Source organism: Euleptes europaea, chromosome 7 (assembly GCF_029931775.1).
Source record: "Euleptes europaea isolate rEulEur1 chromosome 7, rEulEur1.hap1, whole genome shotgun sequence".
In the NCBI taxonomy this organism is placed as follows: Eukaryota; Metazoa; Chordata; class Lepidosauria; order Squamata; family Sphaerodactylidae; genus Euleptes; species Euleptes europaea.
This window is the reverse complement of record NC_079318.1, coordinates 57,261,890-57,279,699: the sequence shown is the minus strand read 5'-3', so window position 1 is coordinate 57,279,699 and position 17,810 is coordinate 57,261,890. Positions and strand designations below refer to the sequence as shown.

General features: G+C 41.5%; 1 protein-coding gene across 2 annotated transcripts in view; it reads right to left on the bottom strand.

Moving 5' to 3' along the window:
- Window positions 1-673: 673 nt before the first annotated feature.
- DYNC2LI1 (dynein cytoplasmic 2 light intermediate chain 1) overlaps window positions 674-17,810 on the bottom strand; it is a 30,346-nt gene continuing 13,209 nt past the window's right edge. For both annotated transcript variants that reach the window (XM_056852631.1, XM_056852632.1), the window contains 8 exons: window positions 16,999-17,185; window positions 15,334-15,402; window positions 11,332-11,409; window positions 10,024-10,100; window positions 9,151-9,221; window positions 8,673-8,770; window positions 6,010-6,102; window positions 674-757 (listed from right to left, as the gene is read on the bottom strand). In XM_056852631.1, coding sequence (XP_056708609.1) covers window positions 695-757; window positions 6,010-6,102; window positions 8,673-8,770; window positions 9,151-9,221; window positions 10,024-10,100; window positions 11,332-11,409; window positions 15,334-15,402; window positions 16,999-17,185 — 736 coding nt within the window. In that variant the 3' untranslated portion in view covers window positions 674-694. The remainder of the gene's footprint in view (window positions 758-6,009; window positions 6,103-8,672; window positions 8,771-9,150; window positions 9,222-10,023; window positions 10,101-11,331; window positions 11,410-15,333; window positions 15,403-16,998; window positions 17,186-17,810) is intronic.

Here is a 17,810-nt window from a genome sequence, read left to right as displayed (position 1 = left end):
CGTAGAGGCTTTGGAATAAATTAAAATTCTTAAAGTTATCATATTCAGTGTAATTTGTTTTCATAAGTTTGCACTCATGTTGAATACATTAATAACAATCTGGAGGTCTGTGAAGAATAGGGGGGCTGGAAGTCCCACACGTCATCTCTCCCTGAAGGATTCTATAAACTCCATGGGCTTCTTAGGTTGGAGGAAGCACTCCGTTGTTCTTGACATTCTTTCCCTTCTGGAACATTCTTAGACCTCATAAGGCAGTTTTAGGCAGTTTCCCTCTTTTGGACAAAGTTGTATGTTTAGTGAACCCTACTTTGTCTGTTGGTGGCCCAGTTCTGCTGCTTTTTATTATCTACACAGGGGCCAAGAACACAGAAAATATGTCCACATTGTTACCCCACCCTGCGATTTTTCACATGCTCCCAGCTTCTCCAATATTAAATGATACAACATATATCTACTGCTGTTTCTCATCATCCAACATCTGGGATTCCTCTTAGAAAAAAACGAGTGAAATGAGAGATTCAGGCATAATCCACTGGTATTTATCATTTACTGATAACCACAATTATGATGAACGGCTTGCTATATGCATATTACATATTTTACCAAGTGTACAAAATGTATGTAAATCCATTGTAAAGGCACAAAATAAAACACAAAAAAATTAAATTCTGATTGAGAGCTAGGTATCTCTCAGTCAAGACTCAAACTCCATTTCTTTCCACGTTTTTGCGGCATTCCTTTTGTACTGTTCTAGTTCCTAAAAGGGAAGCATATAATAATGAAGTATTAACAGTCATTATATTATCAATTACACATCTATTGTTAATCTGAGCAGATTCCAGTTCCTTCTTCATTAAACCAAAAACAAGGGACAAGGCCCAGTTTCTCACCTAGGCACGCCATTAGGGGCATATTCAGTGCTTTGTGTGCAGAAGGGCTGCCAACAGGAGAGGGGGTTTAGTTGTGGTAAAGCTGAGTGGAATATAATAGCAATATTTGTAACTTAATTATAACTGTGTCTTAAATGAAGGCAAGCCTGCAACTCACACAGCATAATCTGTTAAAGCCACTAGCAGACATCTTTCTCACCACTAAACAATTAGCAGTTTTATCTTTTAATTTCACTATCTGACTGTACGTCATTCTGATTCTAAATCTATTGCTCTAGCTACGTTACTTTATATACTTCAGCAATAATATCTCAGAATTACTCATGCATTATTTTATTGCATCCATATCATTTTACTTTTCATTATTATCTAATACTACAGTTCAAAGACCAGTTATCCACATGCTACTGAACTGAGGAAATCTGTTAACATGCTCTCAAGTATAGTCTACAGGCTCTCCCAAGTTATCAGCCAACTCAGTTCTGTTCTCTAAAGAGATCCTCTGTACCAAAGCAATATACCTATGGACACAGTGCTTCTGGCAATGTTGGACTAGTATCTGGGAGACCCAGGTTCAAATCCTCACTTGTGCCATGGAAGCTCAATGGGTGACCTTGGGCCAGTCACACTCTCTCAGACTAACGTACCTCACAGGGTTGTTGTTAAGGATAAAATGGAGGAGAACGACGTAAGCTGCTTTGGGTTCCTCTGGGTACATATGGATACTTAATATGAATTAAATAAATAAGGATTAAATAAATAAATAAATAAAATATGGGAGGCCTTGTGTGCTTCCAAAGGTGTATGACTAACTGCTGTTGGAACAGACGAGATGGATTCTTATTTATTTAGGGTACTTTCTATGCTACCTTCCCATTTTTTAAAAAAATGCCCAAGGCGGTATAGTAAAATCAACAGCAATTATATAACACCATAAAAAACCATCTACAGGGTAAGATAAAAATACACGACAAGCATCACCTTCTAATCCAATTTCAAATGCCTTCAAAAGAAAAATATTCTTAGATCCCTTTGGAATATTTGGATGGATGGCACCAATCTCACTTCCAGAAAAGGTGAGTTTCGCTGTCATTCTTTTTAGATGATAAAAGGCCACCTGGTCAACCTTTGATACTTGCTTGTCCAAGCAGAGTGCAAAGCCTATGACTACCTGTAAACTGCAAACCTGATAATTCAGAATGTAGATGAAACAATCCTTTTCCTCACACAGAGCCCTTCAATCCTGTCTGGGTGCAAAATTAACCCCAGAGCAATAATGCATCCATGGGACCCTGTTTTCATGACTACCTGAATATCTTGCTGAATTATGCTACATATATTCACAGCAGAAAGGGACTACCCCAAACACAAAGAAAATCTGATGCTTTTGCAACATCAGATACTTAATCCTTTCTTAATTTTGGAAAATTATTGAATTGTGACGTGTCGAAAAAAGCCAACTGAGCCATTGGGAGGAATAACATTGATGAGCAAAACTATCTTCAACTTTTGTAAAGGATAGCAAAATAGATATCTACCAGCATAATTTTGATTGATTTTCAAGGAAAAGGCAGAAATTGGAGGGATAACTCAAAGTCAGGTTTATCTACGTAAGATTACTTCAGAGAGTTATTTTCTTCACTCAAGTTCCTTCAGTTCTTAGTTGCATGCTTAGTTCTGTCTCTCAGAACTGTTACTCAGATTCAGACTCTCAGACTCTGTCCCCAGCCTAGCTCACGGGAGCGAAGGAAGTTTGAGTTCCTCTCTCTCCTCAGAGAACTCACAAAAGTTTGGGGAAATATCCAAAATCCCTCTTCCAGTTTTCTCTCTGATTACCCCACCTCGGTGGCTGTAATCCTCCACACCTCCCTGCTACCGGAATAGCTCTACCTCAGAGACTAATTCCCCTTTGTGACCTGAGAATAGGTCTTCTCTAACCTAATTCTCACTCCTGTCACTACCACAGGTTGTGTGTTTCAATATTTGGCTTTAACAGAACCCCTCAGGTTCGCAGAGTACAGTCTGGCTTCCGCTAGGTCTCGCTACCAAGCTCCCAATCTATCACAGCCTCCTATCCAGGCTGGGTCCCAAGCTTCAAATGCTTTCTGTCTCTCAGAGCTCAGAGTGTCAGCTCTCTGGCTCCGCCCACTCTTGGTCTGTCAGCTCTTGCTGCAGATTCACCCCTTATCCGTCACACTTGTCTAGAAATGGAGAGTCTCGTTACTGTTTACAGATGCTTGGCCTTAAATGTCAGCAGTTTTATTATGAAAAGAATGAGAAGCAAATTAAACACTATAGCTAGTCCTTCTGAGTCCAAAAAGCAACATGAAATGTTCAGGAAAAAATGCACAAAAGTATACTTTTCAACTGGAATAAAAAGCTCCCATGCTTGAATACTTCTGAGAAAAAGAAACACAATGCATTATGTTTGATGCTACATTTTAACATAAATGCTCCTCTCTCTATAAATGCTTTATCTTTTGAAAGAAGATATGGAACAAAGGGCTGTAAAGGTGGGGGGGAGATTAGGCTTCTGAAGCATTTAATACCTATGATAGGAGATGCTTCACTCTCAATTTTCATATAATTATTGAAAATTCTAATGCATTTAAAAACTGAATATAGCCGGGGAATTGTTTTCTTACAGATGTATACAGGGTTATCTTACAGCTTTTAAGATCAAATAAAATACAAAAAAACCTCCCAAAATGTTTTCATAAGAGCCAGTTCAAATTGTACAATAATCTTATAATAATAACTGATCTTCAAGGTGGAAATTTTAGACAAATAGCTGGAAATAATTTCCTTATGATAGAAACTTGTCTATTTCAAAGGGGTTTTTCCCCTGTAATAATGCAAGCAACAAAAGCGATACCAATTTCCAATGGCATAAATAAGGATAAAAATCTTTATAAAAGAAGACATGCGGGGTGGGGGGAATTAGGAAACACATGGCGAAAATATTAATTTTTAAGCAGCTTTTCACAGCAGTTGATTTTGGTTAATAAAGTGCACTCAATAAGCATAGGCTTAGAGCGCAATCCTGAAGTGGGGGGAGGGTGAATTGGCATAAGAGCCATTCATCCTGGGATAAGGGGTGCCTACGCTGGCACGGGGGACATTAATGCTGGGGCCGGTAAGCCATGCCACTGTGTGGGGTTCCGCTACTGGCGCAGCCACGCCGGGAGCAAAATGCCAGAAATGGGAGCCCGCACCGGCGTAGGGGGGGTGTTCCAGGGGGCAGAGCTGCCTTTAGGCAGCATCCTAACCCCTTTTGCCCTGGGAATGCCACTTCGAGCTGCAGCATTGCAAAAAAGTGGGAACGCCCCCTTGAGTTGCAGCGCTGCAAAAAAGGTGGTGTAACCTCGCTGTTTTCTATGGGGGCATTTTCCCCATTTCACATTTTAAATTGCTTCATTTTCTCAGCAGTGGCCAGGAAGCCTCTGTGGAGGTGCCGCGGCTGTGCTGCTTTTGACCGCTGTGTATCCATACACCCCTTCAAGAATTGGCTACAAGTGCATCTGTAATGAAAAACATATTCAGCGGGCAATTAAACTGAAAATTCTACTTAGGTAACACATTGAAATAAATGCTCCAAAATGTATGAGGCTTATGCAAGACATTAATTATATCCCACATGTAAATGTATAGTCTACAAAAATAATTTATATTCAGATAAATTTTGCCGTGTAACTTAAAAAATGGTAATACTTTGGGGAGGTAACTCTAGATTAACGACCTGGAATAAACCTGTCATTTCCTTTGCTGTCTAGTGGAAGTGGTCTGGAGTATATATATTAAACTGCAGCTTAATTTAGGACCATAAATAAACAGTATAAATTTACAACATCAGTCTGTTTATCATTTGGCTCGGTTTTCAAGGCATGGTCAATGAACTGCATTCCAGCTAAACTGAAGTAAACCCTAAGTTTACAGTGTGAATTATGAAACTTCTACAGAAAATACAAGGTTACTTTAGATTAGTAGCTGCATTCTTCCATTATGCAACATCACTTTTTTGATTAAGGAAAAACTGCTCATTAAAAGGATGTTCATGTCTACAGGTTTAAACTATTTTAAGACGCAGTTTACTATAAAGTAGAATATTGCTTTACCAAAAGGGGTAATGTCCATTTTAAAAAACTGCTTTGTGAAGTAAATGAAGTAACAAATTAAATAATTAACAATAATTCATTTTACAATAAAAGATGCCATTTTATTTTAAATTCCATTATTTATCATTATTATTTTTTAAGCAGGAAAATAGAAACACAGACCAAGAGCTTGGAAAATGTTCCTGACCTACAAATATTTTTAAAGGCAAAATTTATAATTTATTCTCTGTGGTCTCCAAAAGGGAAGTGCCACAAGTTGTGCCACAAGTTGTTCCTAAATTAAAGGAATAGTGCATGTGTGTCTTCTGTTCTTTTCTTGGCAGGGACTCACCACAGCATGGGTTATGGAACACAAAGAAGTATACCGGGGTGTCAAACATAAGGCCTGGGGGCCAGATATGGCTCCTTGAGAGCTCTTATCTGGCCCATGAGCCAGCCATGACAGTCACACACCCCACACTGTTGATATGAGCTGGCAAGCCTGCTACAGGGTCGCCAGCCGAGGAAGCCACCCTCCAGTCCCAATCTGGACTGGGCAGGCTGCTGCAGTCTCATCAGCTATCTCTCCTGTCCCGATGAGGGCTGGGGAGCCTGCTGTGGTCTCACCCCCCACCCTAGATTTAGGCCGAGGCAACCCCCCCGCCATTCCCGATCTGGGCTGGTGAGGCATGGCCCAGCCCAACCAAGTGACATTTATGTCATATCTGGCCCTCATAACAAATGAGTTCGACCCTCCTGAAGTATACTGTTTCTCCACATTATCCTATATCAATTCAATTTTTTCAATGTACAAAGGGCTTTGCCCTTCTTATCTCACATCAGGTTAGACTGAGAGATTATTATTTCTCCAAGGCCACTGAGAAAATTTTATGGCTGATGGGGGATTTCTACCTAGAATGGCTCAAAGATATGGAACTTCAACAGGTCTAGAGTTGCTGAGATATGCCATTAAAGTTTCTTGGTTTTATTACAGCAATATAAGCAGCTGCAGCAAAGTGACATACTTGGTTTTTCTGAGCTCGCATTGCATCAACTTCGTATTCAGCATATTGTGGATCCTGAGCCGGGTCCCTGACTTCTTTGGAAACACCAATATTCTAATATCCAAAAAGGTTAAATATCAAATTGTGACATTTTGCATTTTTGTTGCTTTGAGCTATATGCAAATACAGTATGTGAATATTCAAAATAAGCAAACAAACAAAAATAAAATAAAATTGTGATTTATGTGCAGGTTCATAATTTCATTTTTGGAAACTGTCTTTCAGTGAATCACTCATCTGTGTTAACAGTAACACTTTATATCCATCCCTCCATTCATTTTTCCTCTAACACAGTGGTTCTCAACCTTCCTAATGCCGCGAACCTTTAATACAGTTCCTCATGTTGTGGTGACCCCCAACCATAAAATTATTTTCGTTGCTACTTCATACCTATAATTTTGCTACTGTTATGAATTGTAATGTAAATATCTGATATGCAGGATGTATTTTCATCACATAGGGAGACATTTTAGATGTTACGTTAGGTTTGCGTAAGGCAGCTAATTGTGCTCATGAACATTCAGCAATTCAGGGGAACCATATGCTCCGCCTGGGATCATTGGAGAAGCCAATACAGTAAATAAAAACAAAATACACCAGTAGGAAAGAAACACCCAACCCCAATTCGTTCACAATCAAAATCTCCCTACCCTTGGAAGGAGTGAGCCGTGAAGAAGATGAGCTGTGACTCATGAACGCCCATATACCCTGCCAGAAATGTTGTTAGTCTTTAAGGTGCTAGATTCTTGCTCTTTTCTACTGCTACAGACAGACTAAGACCCATCCCGATCTATCTCCTTGGAAGTTTTGCAAACGCACAAAGCTGCCTTCTACTGAATCAGATCCTCAGTATTGTCCACTCAGACTGGAAGCGGCTCTCCAGGGTCTTAGGTCAAGGCCTTTCACGTCACCGAAATTCTGATCCTTTAACTTAGCTGTTTCCTAACTGTGCTCCATGGAGCACTTGGTGCTCTGCGAAACATCTCCTAGTGCTCCGTGAAGAGACTGGAAAGAAAATGCTACTGTAATTGCTAGGTGAAAATTAATGACTAATTTCTCTCCTGAAAAGTGCTCCATGATGCAAAAGGTTTGGGAACCACTGCTTTAACTGAAGATGCCGGGGATTGAACCTGGGACCTTCTGCATGCCAAGCAGATGCTCTACCACTGAGCCATATTTTGCTCTTCCTTCCTGAAGTACCGAGACTTTGAACAGAATGTCCTGAGGGGTTGCAACGTCCCCTTTTGTGAATGCTGCCATCGCCCCCCACCCCCAAAGGCAGTTTTCAATGAAGAAACCGCGGCAGGGAAGAGAAGGCAGAAACCAAGCACAAAAGCTGAGCCCAACCTAAGCCTCTCTCACGGAGCCCGCAACGGCTCCCCCTCAGAGAAGAGACCCTGGGGAGGGGGAGGAAACGCCGGAGGGCTCCAATTTGCCCGTCTGAGCCACCTCAGGGGGCGAAACTCATCCCCAGTGTCCCCAGCGCAGAGCAGCCTCCCGTCCCCCACGCTGCGTGAGGAAGAACCCACTGCAGCTCCCGCCAACTGCGCGGGAGGAGATGAGGGAGGGAAGGGGGGGAAAGGAACGTTGGACTCACGTAACGAGGCGTGGCCAATGTCGAGGTGGGTTTCGGGCCTGGTGGGGAGGGAGGGGGAAAGAGTGAGAGAGTGAGTTGCTGACTGAGGCGGCTTCCTCCCTTTCCTCGTCTGGGGAGCCTGAGAAGGGGTGGGTGGGAGGGAGAAGAGCCCTGCGCGGGGTTTGAGGGAGTTTTCCGACGGTCTTAGGCGACCCCTGTGAAAGGGTCATTCGACCCCCAAAGGGGTGGCGACCCACAGGTTGAGAACCGCTGCTCTAACAGGTCTGTTTTACAGCATCACTGCAGTTTAGCTGCTTTTGCAACAACCTGTGTTGGTCACAAAGGTCACTTCATACAGCTGTTGCTACATACTTGGCAATGTGGGACAGTTGGTGGGCTTGAATTCCAGGCATGACTATACAGAAGGGCTAAATTTACGAACTGTTCTATAGGCCACAACAAAGGTCTTTTTTGGTGCTAAGCCCCCAATTCACATAGCTGGTTCCTCCTCCTTGATCAGGTTGCAAGCCTACTGGAAAGTTCCTAAAGGTAACTGAATGGGAATGCTAGCATGAACCAGTCTTATTAGTTCAAAAGGGGTCTCTCAGTCTGGGCTGGATTTACTATGACAAAAATTAACCTAAAAGGTTATGTGAATTAGTTCTTTGTCTACCTAGAAAAAAAAATCAAGTCATATTGCAGGATAGGCCTAAGTCTACCATAAGTATATATACACTATCTTCTGAACAGTAAGGTAAGTATGCAAAGACTACTTACAGAACCATACAAAAGCAGAGGATTTTTATATGAAGCTGCAGGAACACTTAATTCAGTTTGTAGAACCAGACAAATCACTAATGTACTGCGTAGAAAAAGACTGCGTTTACACAGCTGTGAGCCTAAACATTCTGGAAATCCCACTGAAATTAACGGGGCTTATTTCTGGAACCATGCTAAATGCCTCATTGAGGCAAACAGGACTCAAGCCCTGGGCACATAACTGTAGCCCACAGAATCAACAAATCAAAGTAACAAAAATTATGCTTACCTTAGGTGGAAATTTCTTTTCAAATACTTTTTTCCATAGATCCATAGGTGTCTGTGCATGCAACTTCCCAATATCACTATCGGAGGCAGGAGGGGGCCCTAGCAATCATAAGATTATAATATTTACTCAATCATTTCAAAGAAAAGTAAAGCGTGTGGCTCAATCTGCTCTCAATAATTTAACAAGGGCAAGAAAAAGAACTATAAAATGCCCTGCATGCAGAACCATTAACATGAAAGAAATGAATTCTCCAGCATAAGCACTAATTAACTTACAACTCTAAAGGTATTATACTAATGCATGTAAGTGTAGATATTACAAATGAAAACAGCTGAACTGACAAAACTTTGTGATCAATTTCTTCACACATGGATACCTGTTGAAGAGGATTAAGAATTCACTGTTCACTTTGTTCATTTGTCCTGTACTCTCCCATTTCTAAAAGCAATCTGGGAAAAATACTAGAAAAATTACTAACCTATTTGACTAAAAGAGTCCAGTCCTGCTGGGATAAAGAGTGGTTTATTCTGATCCACTGCCATGGATTTGCTTTAAAAGAATATGAACAGAACATCAGCAAGTTAATATCAGCTAGCTACCCAAATCAATCAAGAGCAGCTAAAGTACAGCCATGGCCACTGAAAGCAATGGATTAAGCATACACTGAATGCTTAATAACTAGAGGTGGGGCTCAGACAGATTTTTGCTGGGTTTTGCCCCAAGGCTCTAGCTGTGGTGATTCTTTCCGCTTACGCAGAATCAGAAGAGGCCCTTCCCAGTCCTGTTACTTGCAATTCTTTAACTGCAGATGGTAGGATTGAACATGGGGATTTATGCATGTAAAGCGTGTTTTCTGCCATGAAGTCACTGGTCTTTCCCACAAAAAATAGACTACATTTTCTGCAACTGGAACTACCTGTCTAGGATATAAACCCTGGAATTCTTGTAGCTTGCGTTGCAACTGATCTCCAAGCGACAGAGATCAGGTCACCTGGAGAAAATGGCCGTTTTGGATTCTATGGAAGGTGGATTCTATGGCATTATACCCCACTGAAGTCCGTCCCTTCCCCAAACCCTGCCCTCTTCATGCTCCACCCCCAATATCCAGGAATTTCCCAACGTGGAGCTGGCAACCCTACTTAGAGCCAAACTGAGATACCCCTAGAACAAGACTTTTTAAAAGCCCTGTCTACCAAAATGAAGAACATCAACAGCCCTTCATGTAGGCAGCTGAGTTCCAAGCAGAACAATTCTATAATACACACGTATTTTGAAAAACAACAGTATTCAGTCACAGAGGACTCTGAGAGGCTTCAGATGACTGCGTAGTAGTGAGTATTTTAAAACAAACCTTCTATCAAAGCCAAATGCTAAATGGTTAATAAGTGCACGTGTTTTCAGCAGAAGAGCTTCTGATTTGCTAGTGAACTGAAAAAAGAATAAAACATAAATCTTATTTTATGGTCTTCTGTAGCAAACAGTAAAATATTGCTGTATAACTAAGTCATTTAGAGAGCCAATGTGATATAGTGGTTAAGAGTGGTGGAGTAATCTGGAGAACAGGGTTTGATTCCCCACTCCTACACATGAAGCCTGCTGGGTGACCTTGGGCTAGTCACAGTTCTCTTAGAGCTCTCTCAGTCTCACCTACCTCACAAGCTGTCTGTTGTGGGAAGAGGAAGGAAAGGAGATTGAAAGCCAGTTTGATTCTCCTTAAAAGGTAGAGAAAACAGGCATATAAAAACAAACTCTTCTTCTTCATTTGCAAGATGGATTTTTATAGTCAATATCCATCAATTTCTGTACCTTCTTTTATGTGGGACAGTACCAGTCGGTGTTTACTTGCCAAGTTAAGAGATCAGATACTTCTTTGTTGCAAAAGAAAAAACTATGTTACGTGCAGTTGCATATAAGAAAACCCTAATTATTTGCTTTACTGAAAAGGAACATTCATTGATGCAGGCATGCAAAAAAAAAAAAAAACATAAGAAGAGTAGCAGCAGAAGAAGAGTTAGTTTTTATATGCCGACTTTCTCTACCACTAAAGGAAGAATCAAACTGGCTTACAATCACCTTCCCTTCCCCTCCCCACAACAGACACTCTGTGAGGTAGGTGGGGCTGAGAGAGCTCTACGAGAGCTGTGACTAACCCAAGGTCACCCAGCTGGCTTCATGTGTAGGAATGGGGAAACAAACCCAGTTCACCAGATTAGTGTCCACCCCTCATGTGGAGGAGTGGGGAATCAAACCTGGTTCTCCAGATTAGAGTCCACTGCTCCAAACCACCACTGTTAACCACTACACCACTGCCGGATCAAAAAAGTGTTCCACCTAGTCCCCACTTTCGGGGGAAGGGTAGGAATAGGACACAAATGTGATAAATAAAATATATTTTGATTTTAACTAGTTCTCTTATGCTTCTCAATCCACACTGTTATTCATGGTGCACACAAATAGTGTAAATAATGCCAGCTAATTGCCCATTCTGGATAATCAAGTGCCATATAACAAAGCTTTTACTGTATTATGCTATTGCTGTTTCATTTTTAACCCCTTTCTTAATATTCCCTTATAGATGTTGCCTTTTCAATAGTGCATGCACACAGAGGGTTTTTCCCCCTAGCTGAGTTATGCTCATGAAGTATAGTAACATGCATACCACTAAAGATGCTCCATAGTAATGAGACACAAATCGAAGAGTCTTATATACTATCTTTTTCACCTCAGAGTCAAATTCCTAGAAAAGAATGGAGAGCAAGAAAAAAAATTAGCTAATAATTTTATAGTTTTTAAAAATATTAACGATATATTACATATTCACTAAGTTAGACATATGTAACCCACTACATATGCCAGTTCAAACTAGCCCAAATACTCATTCCACACATACAGGCATTTGTAAAATCATGGATAATGATCCTAAGTTAAATGAGCAGCAAAACACATGGAAGAGGTCTTCCTGATTACCACCTTGCAGCTTGCCTTCCTCCCTAAAATTTTGCTCCCAAAGGGGTGAGCAGATCCCTGAGAAAAGCATGTAGGGCAAAGTAGGAGTCTCCAGTGTGATGGGGGGGGGGGGGGAAACCTCTTCCCTCTCTTGGTGGTAGAACATGCTGTCAAGTCACAGCTGACTTATTGCTGTGAAAAACCCTGGTGGGGTTTTCAAGGCAAGAGACATTCAGAGGTGGTGTGCCATCGCTTGCCTCCATATCACAACTCTGGTATTCCTTTGAGGCTTCCCATCCAAATACTAGCTAGGGCCACCCTGCTTAGCTTCTAAGATCTGACGAGATCGGGCTAGCTTGAGCTGTCCAGTTCAGGGCACTCTCCCTCTTACATGGAAGGAAAAGCATTACTCTGATAAGATATACTATTATGCAGAACTTCTCCAAACAAACATGTTTTTATACTGTTATCTAAATGAATATATACTGTAACTAAATGAGACTGGTGACGGTTTCTATATTTCTTTAATGACATTGTCATATCTAGGAATGGTGTTGCAGACTGGATGTTTTCAAAATCTGCAATACAAATTTCTGATTCTACAAATAAATATTGCCTCAAACTATTATCCTACTTTAAAAATATTTTTGGTAGTAATTTATGTTTCCTTCATTAATTAATGCCTAAGCATGGTCATACCTATGCCCAGTAACTTTTGCAAAATACCTTTAAACCTTGGCCACTTCAACCACTTATGTCTGTCTCAACGAGAGAACATTTTGGCCGTGATTCATGTGTCTATTCTTTCCGCTTTACAGTCATGTTACTGATTCCCTTGTAAAAGTGTTATCTATACTTCATCCAAAAGCAACAAAAACTTTGGCTTGGATCCTGCCTAAATTCCCGCAAGCTCAAGGAGGGATGCCCCCCTCCAACCCCATTCTAAGTTATTGGTGGGGGCCCGCCATCCCCCAGGACCAGCATTTTGGGGTGTGTTTTGGGATGCTATGGGAGGGATGAATTGGTGAAAGTCACCCCTATTCCTTTCACCCAGGGTAATCTAGGTGGGATCCAAGCCTTTGGCTACTTCATAAAGCAACCAAGCAAACAAACAAATCTACAGTGCCATCCTAAACAGAGCTACACTCATCTAAGACCACTGACTGTAGAAGAGCGCAACTCTGTTTAGGACGGCATCAGTAGTAGGAACTATACATCACCAGAAGTTAACTGTGCAAGAATGTACTCTGCTGCCACCTAGGGGGCCAATCATGAGAACCTCCTCAGAATGTATTCTACCCTACTTGTTGCTGTTAAAATACTGCATAGAAGATAAAACTGAAGTTGTTGTTGGTATAATAACAAAAGGGAAGCTCATTCCATTTCACTGGTATTTTAATCATGTCACTGATATGCATTATAATCAGATTCAGAAAGGAATCAGTGAGTCTGTGTGGGATGAACTAGATGTCTGAAACAGACAGATACAACTAAAATTCATGAGTACGGGGGACCTAACATATTTTATTTTCTCAGCCTTTGTTAATCAAGCAAATGTGCACATCCTTGTATGTGCATTGAACCAACTGAGGGAGTAACGGAGAAGACAAATGGATGGTACTAATTGAAGATGGGGCAAGATCTTTTATTTATTTTACGGCATTTATATCCCAACTTTCTTCCATCATGGAGCTCAGGGCAGCTTACACAGGGTTCCCAAGAGGTCTCTGTGATGGATGGACTCTAGTTATGCCCTCCAGGCATCCCAGCAAATCCCTGCCTACAGGGGGAGTAGGCAGATACTAAACAGAATCAGCCAATGAGAAGTTGGGGAACCTTTTGTGTGTGTGTGTGTGTGTGTGTGTGTGTGTGTGTGTGTGTGCGGAGAGTTAAGGGGAGGGAAAGTCTGTCATTACCTCAGGTAGGGCTTGGGGCAGCAATAGAGGAACAGGGGGAAACTACCAGATTAGTTAGGTAGTTAGGCTTCACTCAATGAAGGAAAAGAACTCAGACATGTACAGTATAGCTACACAGGGCTCAGGGGCCAACTAAGAGGCAATGTCTTACCTTAGAGAAATAGTGGGTTAATGATTTGTGAGGGGATTGAGGGAAATAGCCCAAGAGACAAGCCAATACTATTTCCATATGCTAAGATGCTTGGGTTGATGAGAAGTTCCAAGTGAAATCATTTTATCTCAAGGAAAGGGGAAAGGAATAGAAATTACCTGATTCCTATTCTGCCTCCCCAGGCTTTCTCTGTAACAGCAGTACATAATCCAGCAGCTATCAGTTAACACTGCCTCAGTGACCACTCACAACTCACGTCATAACTAAAATCAACTTGGTCACTGCTACTAGAAGGTATGACGGGGAGGGGGAGGGAGCAGAGAAAGCACCTGGCCGTCACAGTGTCCAATGTAGGCACTGACCAGGCTGCTACACCACATGGTATACAAACATGCCCTATGGATTAAGGGCACTCAATGCACATCCATGCAAGTTGAGTTTTTCTTGGCCAACCAGAAAAACAGCTCCTTCCACTGTGTATTAGATGGTGAAAGTATGATTCATTTCTGGGGACAGGAGCATAACTATACTTAACTGACAAGAAGTACATTGTTGTTGGAGGCATGTGCAATTATTACGATTAATTCATTCTCTTTAAGGAGTTTGTCAGAATCTTTACTGCTATATGCTTGCAGACCATTCCTGAAGGGGGGGGTGGATGCGTGGCGGCCGGGAGCAGCGCAACTGCAGCATCTTCACAGAGGCTTCCCGGCCGCTGCAGAGAAATAAAAACAATTTAAATTGAAAAATGGGGGAAATTACCCCATAGAAAACAGAAAGGCTACGCCACCAGAAATGGTGGCTTAGCAATGCTGTGACTCGAGGGGGCTTTCCTGGGGTGAAAGGGGTTAGGATGCTGCCCTCCCAGCGGTGTGGCATTCTGTTGCCAGCGTGAATGCCCCCTGTACTGGCGTAAGTGCCCCTTTCCTATGATCAATGGGCACATATGTCAGCACGGGATCATGCTGGATCCTATGCCGATTCAGCCCCCACCTTCAGGATTGCGCTCTTACAGCCCATTCCTGAGAGGAGGGGCTGCACTGGTGGCTGGAGGCAGGGCAGTTGCGCTGCCTCCAAAGGAGGATTCAGCCGCCCCCCCCAAGGCAAAAAGCTGCCCTTACTTGCAAACCCTGTGGAACTGCGTTCCATGGGGCTACACCACCTTAAAAGGTGGCGTAAGTGCAAATAAGGGCAAAGGGGGTGTTACCAGCCTGAAAGGGTTAGAAAGCTACCTAAAGGCAGCTCCACTCCCTGAGCACTCTGGGAACACCCCCCCTGGACGACGGCACACATAGGTGCACTGTTAGGACACCGGTGGGAAGCCGAACCAGCGTCTGATGGCTGAGCTGCCACGGCAGTGCAGAGAGACCGGCATCTGCACCCCAATGCCAGCATCCATGCAGGTTGTGGTGGCACAAGTGGCCGGTGCGCCGGTGCACATGGCATGGATGCCTTGCGCATCCCCAAACAACTTTTGCCCGCATAGCTCAGGAATGGGCTGTTGGTCTAACTATTCAATATACTATAAAGGACCACTTAAGAACCAGTATAAATCATAACGAAAACATTTAAAGCTGTAACAAAACAAAACCTCTCACACACAAAAATACAAGACGCCCTCCCTCCAGCATAACAAAATTAGACTTACATAAAATAGGTCATATTTGCTTCCAATTATAACCAGAGGGATTGGAAAAGGGTCAATCAGCTCACGATCCTGTGAAATAAATGGCAATTCAAACTTGCTGAGGAGGCCTAATGCTTCAAAATATTACGTACAAGTTTCCAAAGCCATATCAGAATTTGAGTAGGTGGAGAGGAGATAGGTCATAGGAAGGAAAAAGTGTCAATAAACCTAGATGGACCAGTCCGCACCTGATGCATGCTTGATGATCTTTGGGTGTGATAGTTCCCACCTTGTGAATAATATAGTAATTTCTGCATTTTTCTATTATCTCCTGTTGTCAACGGATGGCTATATGCATTTCTGGTGATCTGCATCCCCTCAGAAGTGCTATAAGCAACATTATACCTTGGCTGGAACAAGAAGGCTTGGGCAGAGACAACAGCTATATTAAGAACGAGTTTTCCTTTCGTTCAGATGCAATCCAAAGCAGTGAGTCTCTGCAGTTTGAGCTTAAATATGCTTAGCTTTCAGGCAGACAGCATAGCTACAGCTCAGATTAGGGTCACAATGTGCAGGGCAACATTTCCCTCTTAACCTCCCCTCCCCTAGAAGCCTAACTGAGAAGGTACTACCAGGGCATGTGAAGAGCATCAGGCCCAGTGTATGTATGTGTATGTGTGTGTGTGTCATTGTAGGTGTGTTAGCACCAATATAATAAGTCAAGCAAGGAAGGGAGAGAAATATGGCTGTCAAATGCTGAGTTCATCTAGTATACAATGGACTGGATCCTACTAACTTATCCACTTTTGTCCACATGGATCTCATGATCCTTGAAATAGTTGTTTTGATAATCAAAAGGGGCTGTTCCTCCATCTTTCACCAGTGGAAAACTGGTAGGATCCAACCCAATGTACCAGCCTATTGAAAGTCATAGAGAATACAGATCTAACCGTACAGTGCCTTTAAAATCTTTAATTTTCATTCATATTAACATTTGCTTTACTATTATTTTACATATCCTCTGTGCTCTATAGAATATATATATAAGTTGTTTAGACACTGCATATGCTCAACATTTGTACAAGATGAATGCATGATGCCAGGCATTTTTACAATTGCTTCTTGTGCACTCTATTCTACTTGCTTTAAGAGAGCACATTAACAATTGCATTTCATGGGCTGATTTTAACATCACTGAAATTTTATAATTTAATTACTTGTCACATTATCAAAAGGCACTGAGTTTGTGATAGACACTTGAATAAATGCAAAGTATAGAGTCATTTTGAAGGCTGTGATAACTACACCCTTTCCTTAAAATCTGGAGCTTCAAGTTGCTTCGCCAGATGACTTCTGTACATTCTACTGTTCACCTTCATTTCAAAAGATTATAAAATCAATATCAAAGAGCGTCTCTAAAACTCTGTTTCCTTCGATTGTTGTAACATGCCATAACAATCACATTAGATGTCTAACAAGAATATATACGAAACCATCTTTCCTTGTTTCTACTCCTGCCGAATTTTCAAATTGCTATAATTTTCCACTGAACAAGTTCTTATACATCAAATGGATTTTCAGTCATGCATAAAAAATTTAAAGGAGTTGTTTATGATTTTCACAACGATTACATTTAACTGTGTATGAGCCATCTCTGACATCTGGAAAAAAAAAACCAGTTCTTACTGGGTGATCCTTTGGCAAACTGTTCCATATTTTCTGTTTAATTTCATTAGCTGCTTTAGGATTGGTCTCTTCAAGTTTTGTTATAATTTTGTCTACATGCTTCCTGGTGACTGGTAAAAGACTTTCCATGGCTGGCCAGAGTGCATTTGGTGTTGAAAGATCCAAAACAAGAACCACAGCTAATGCCCTATAAAAACAAAGAAATGACAGCATATTTTCTAATTTTTTGAAAAGGCCTTGAATATGTTTTACACAAGATAAACTGCTAAACCTTATAGATGAGCAGCTAAAAAAACATTAAATCTGAATGGAAAGAATATTCATCTGGAGAATGATTTTAACCTCTACTATCTGTCATTGTTAGTTTGTATTTCACAGTTTAGACATTTAAGTCAACAGAAAAGATAATGTTTCTGTATGCCCCAAGGTAAAGCAAAGATGCCAAATACTCTTTCAGTAGTACCATGATCTCTTTCTGCCTGATTTTTCAACCTTCACCTAGTTTCACTGATGAAGGCAGCTGGACACACTGATATCTAGCCTTCACCTACTCTGATACTCTTCTGTAAGTCCTAAATGACAGCTGCTAAAAATTAAGTGAACTCAACCATGCCTCCTTCTTTTGAGCAACAGTACAGCCCACAGATCTTTGACATTATTTACCCAACAACACTGAAAGAGGGCGATCTCCCATTGTAGTAAAAGGCCTTTATATATGTACAACTTCTTCTCTGACTGACTGTTGATATGGCTTTTGCTTTCCCTCATTATGAGAGTAATAAAGCCACTCACCCGGGAAACGAAAAATTCCA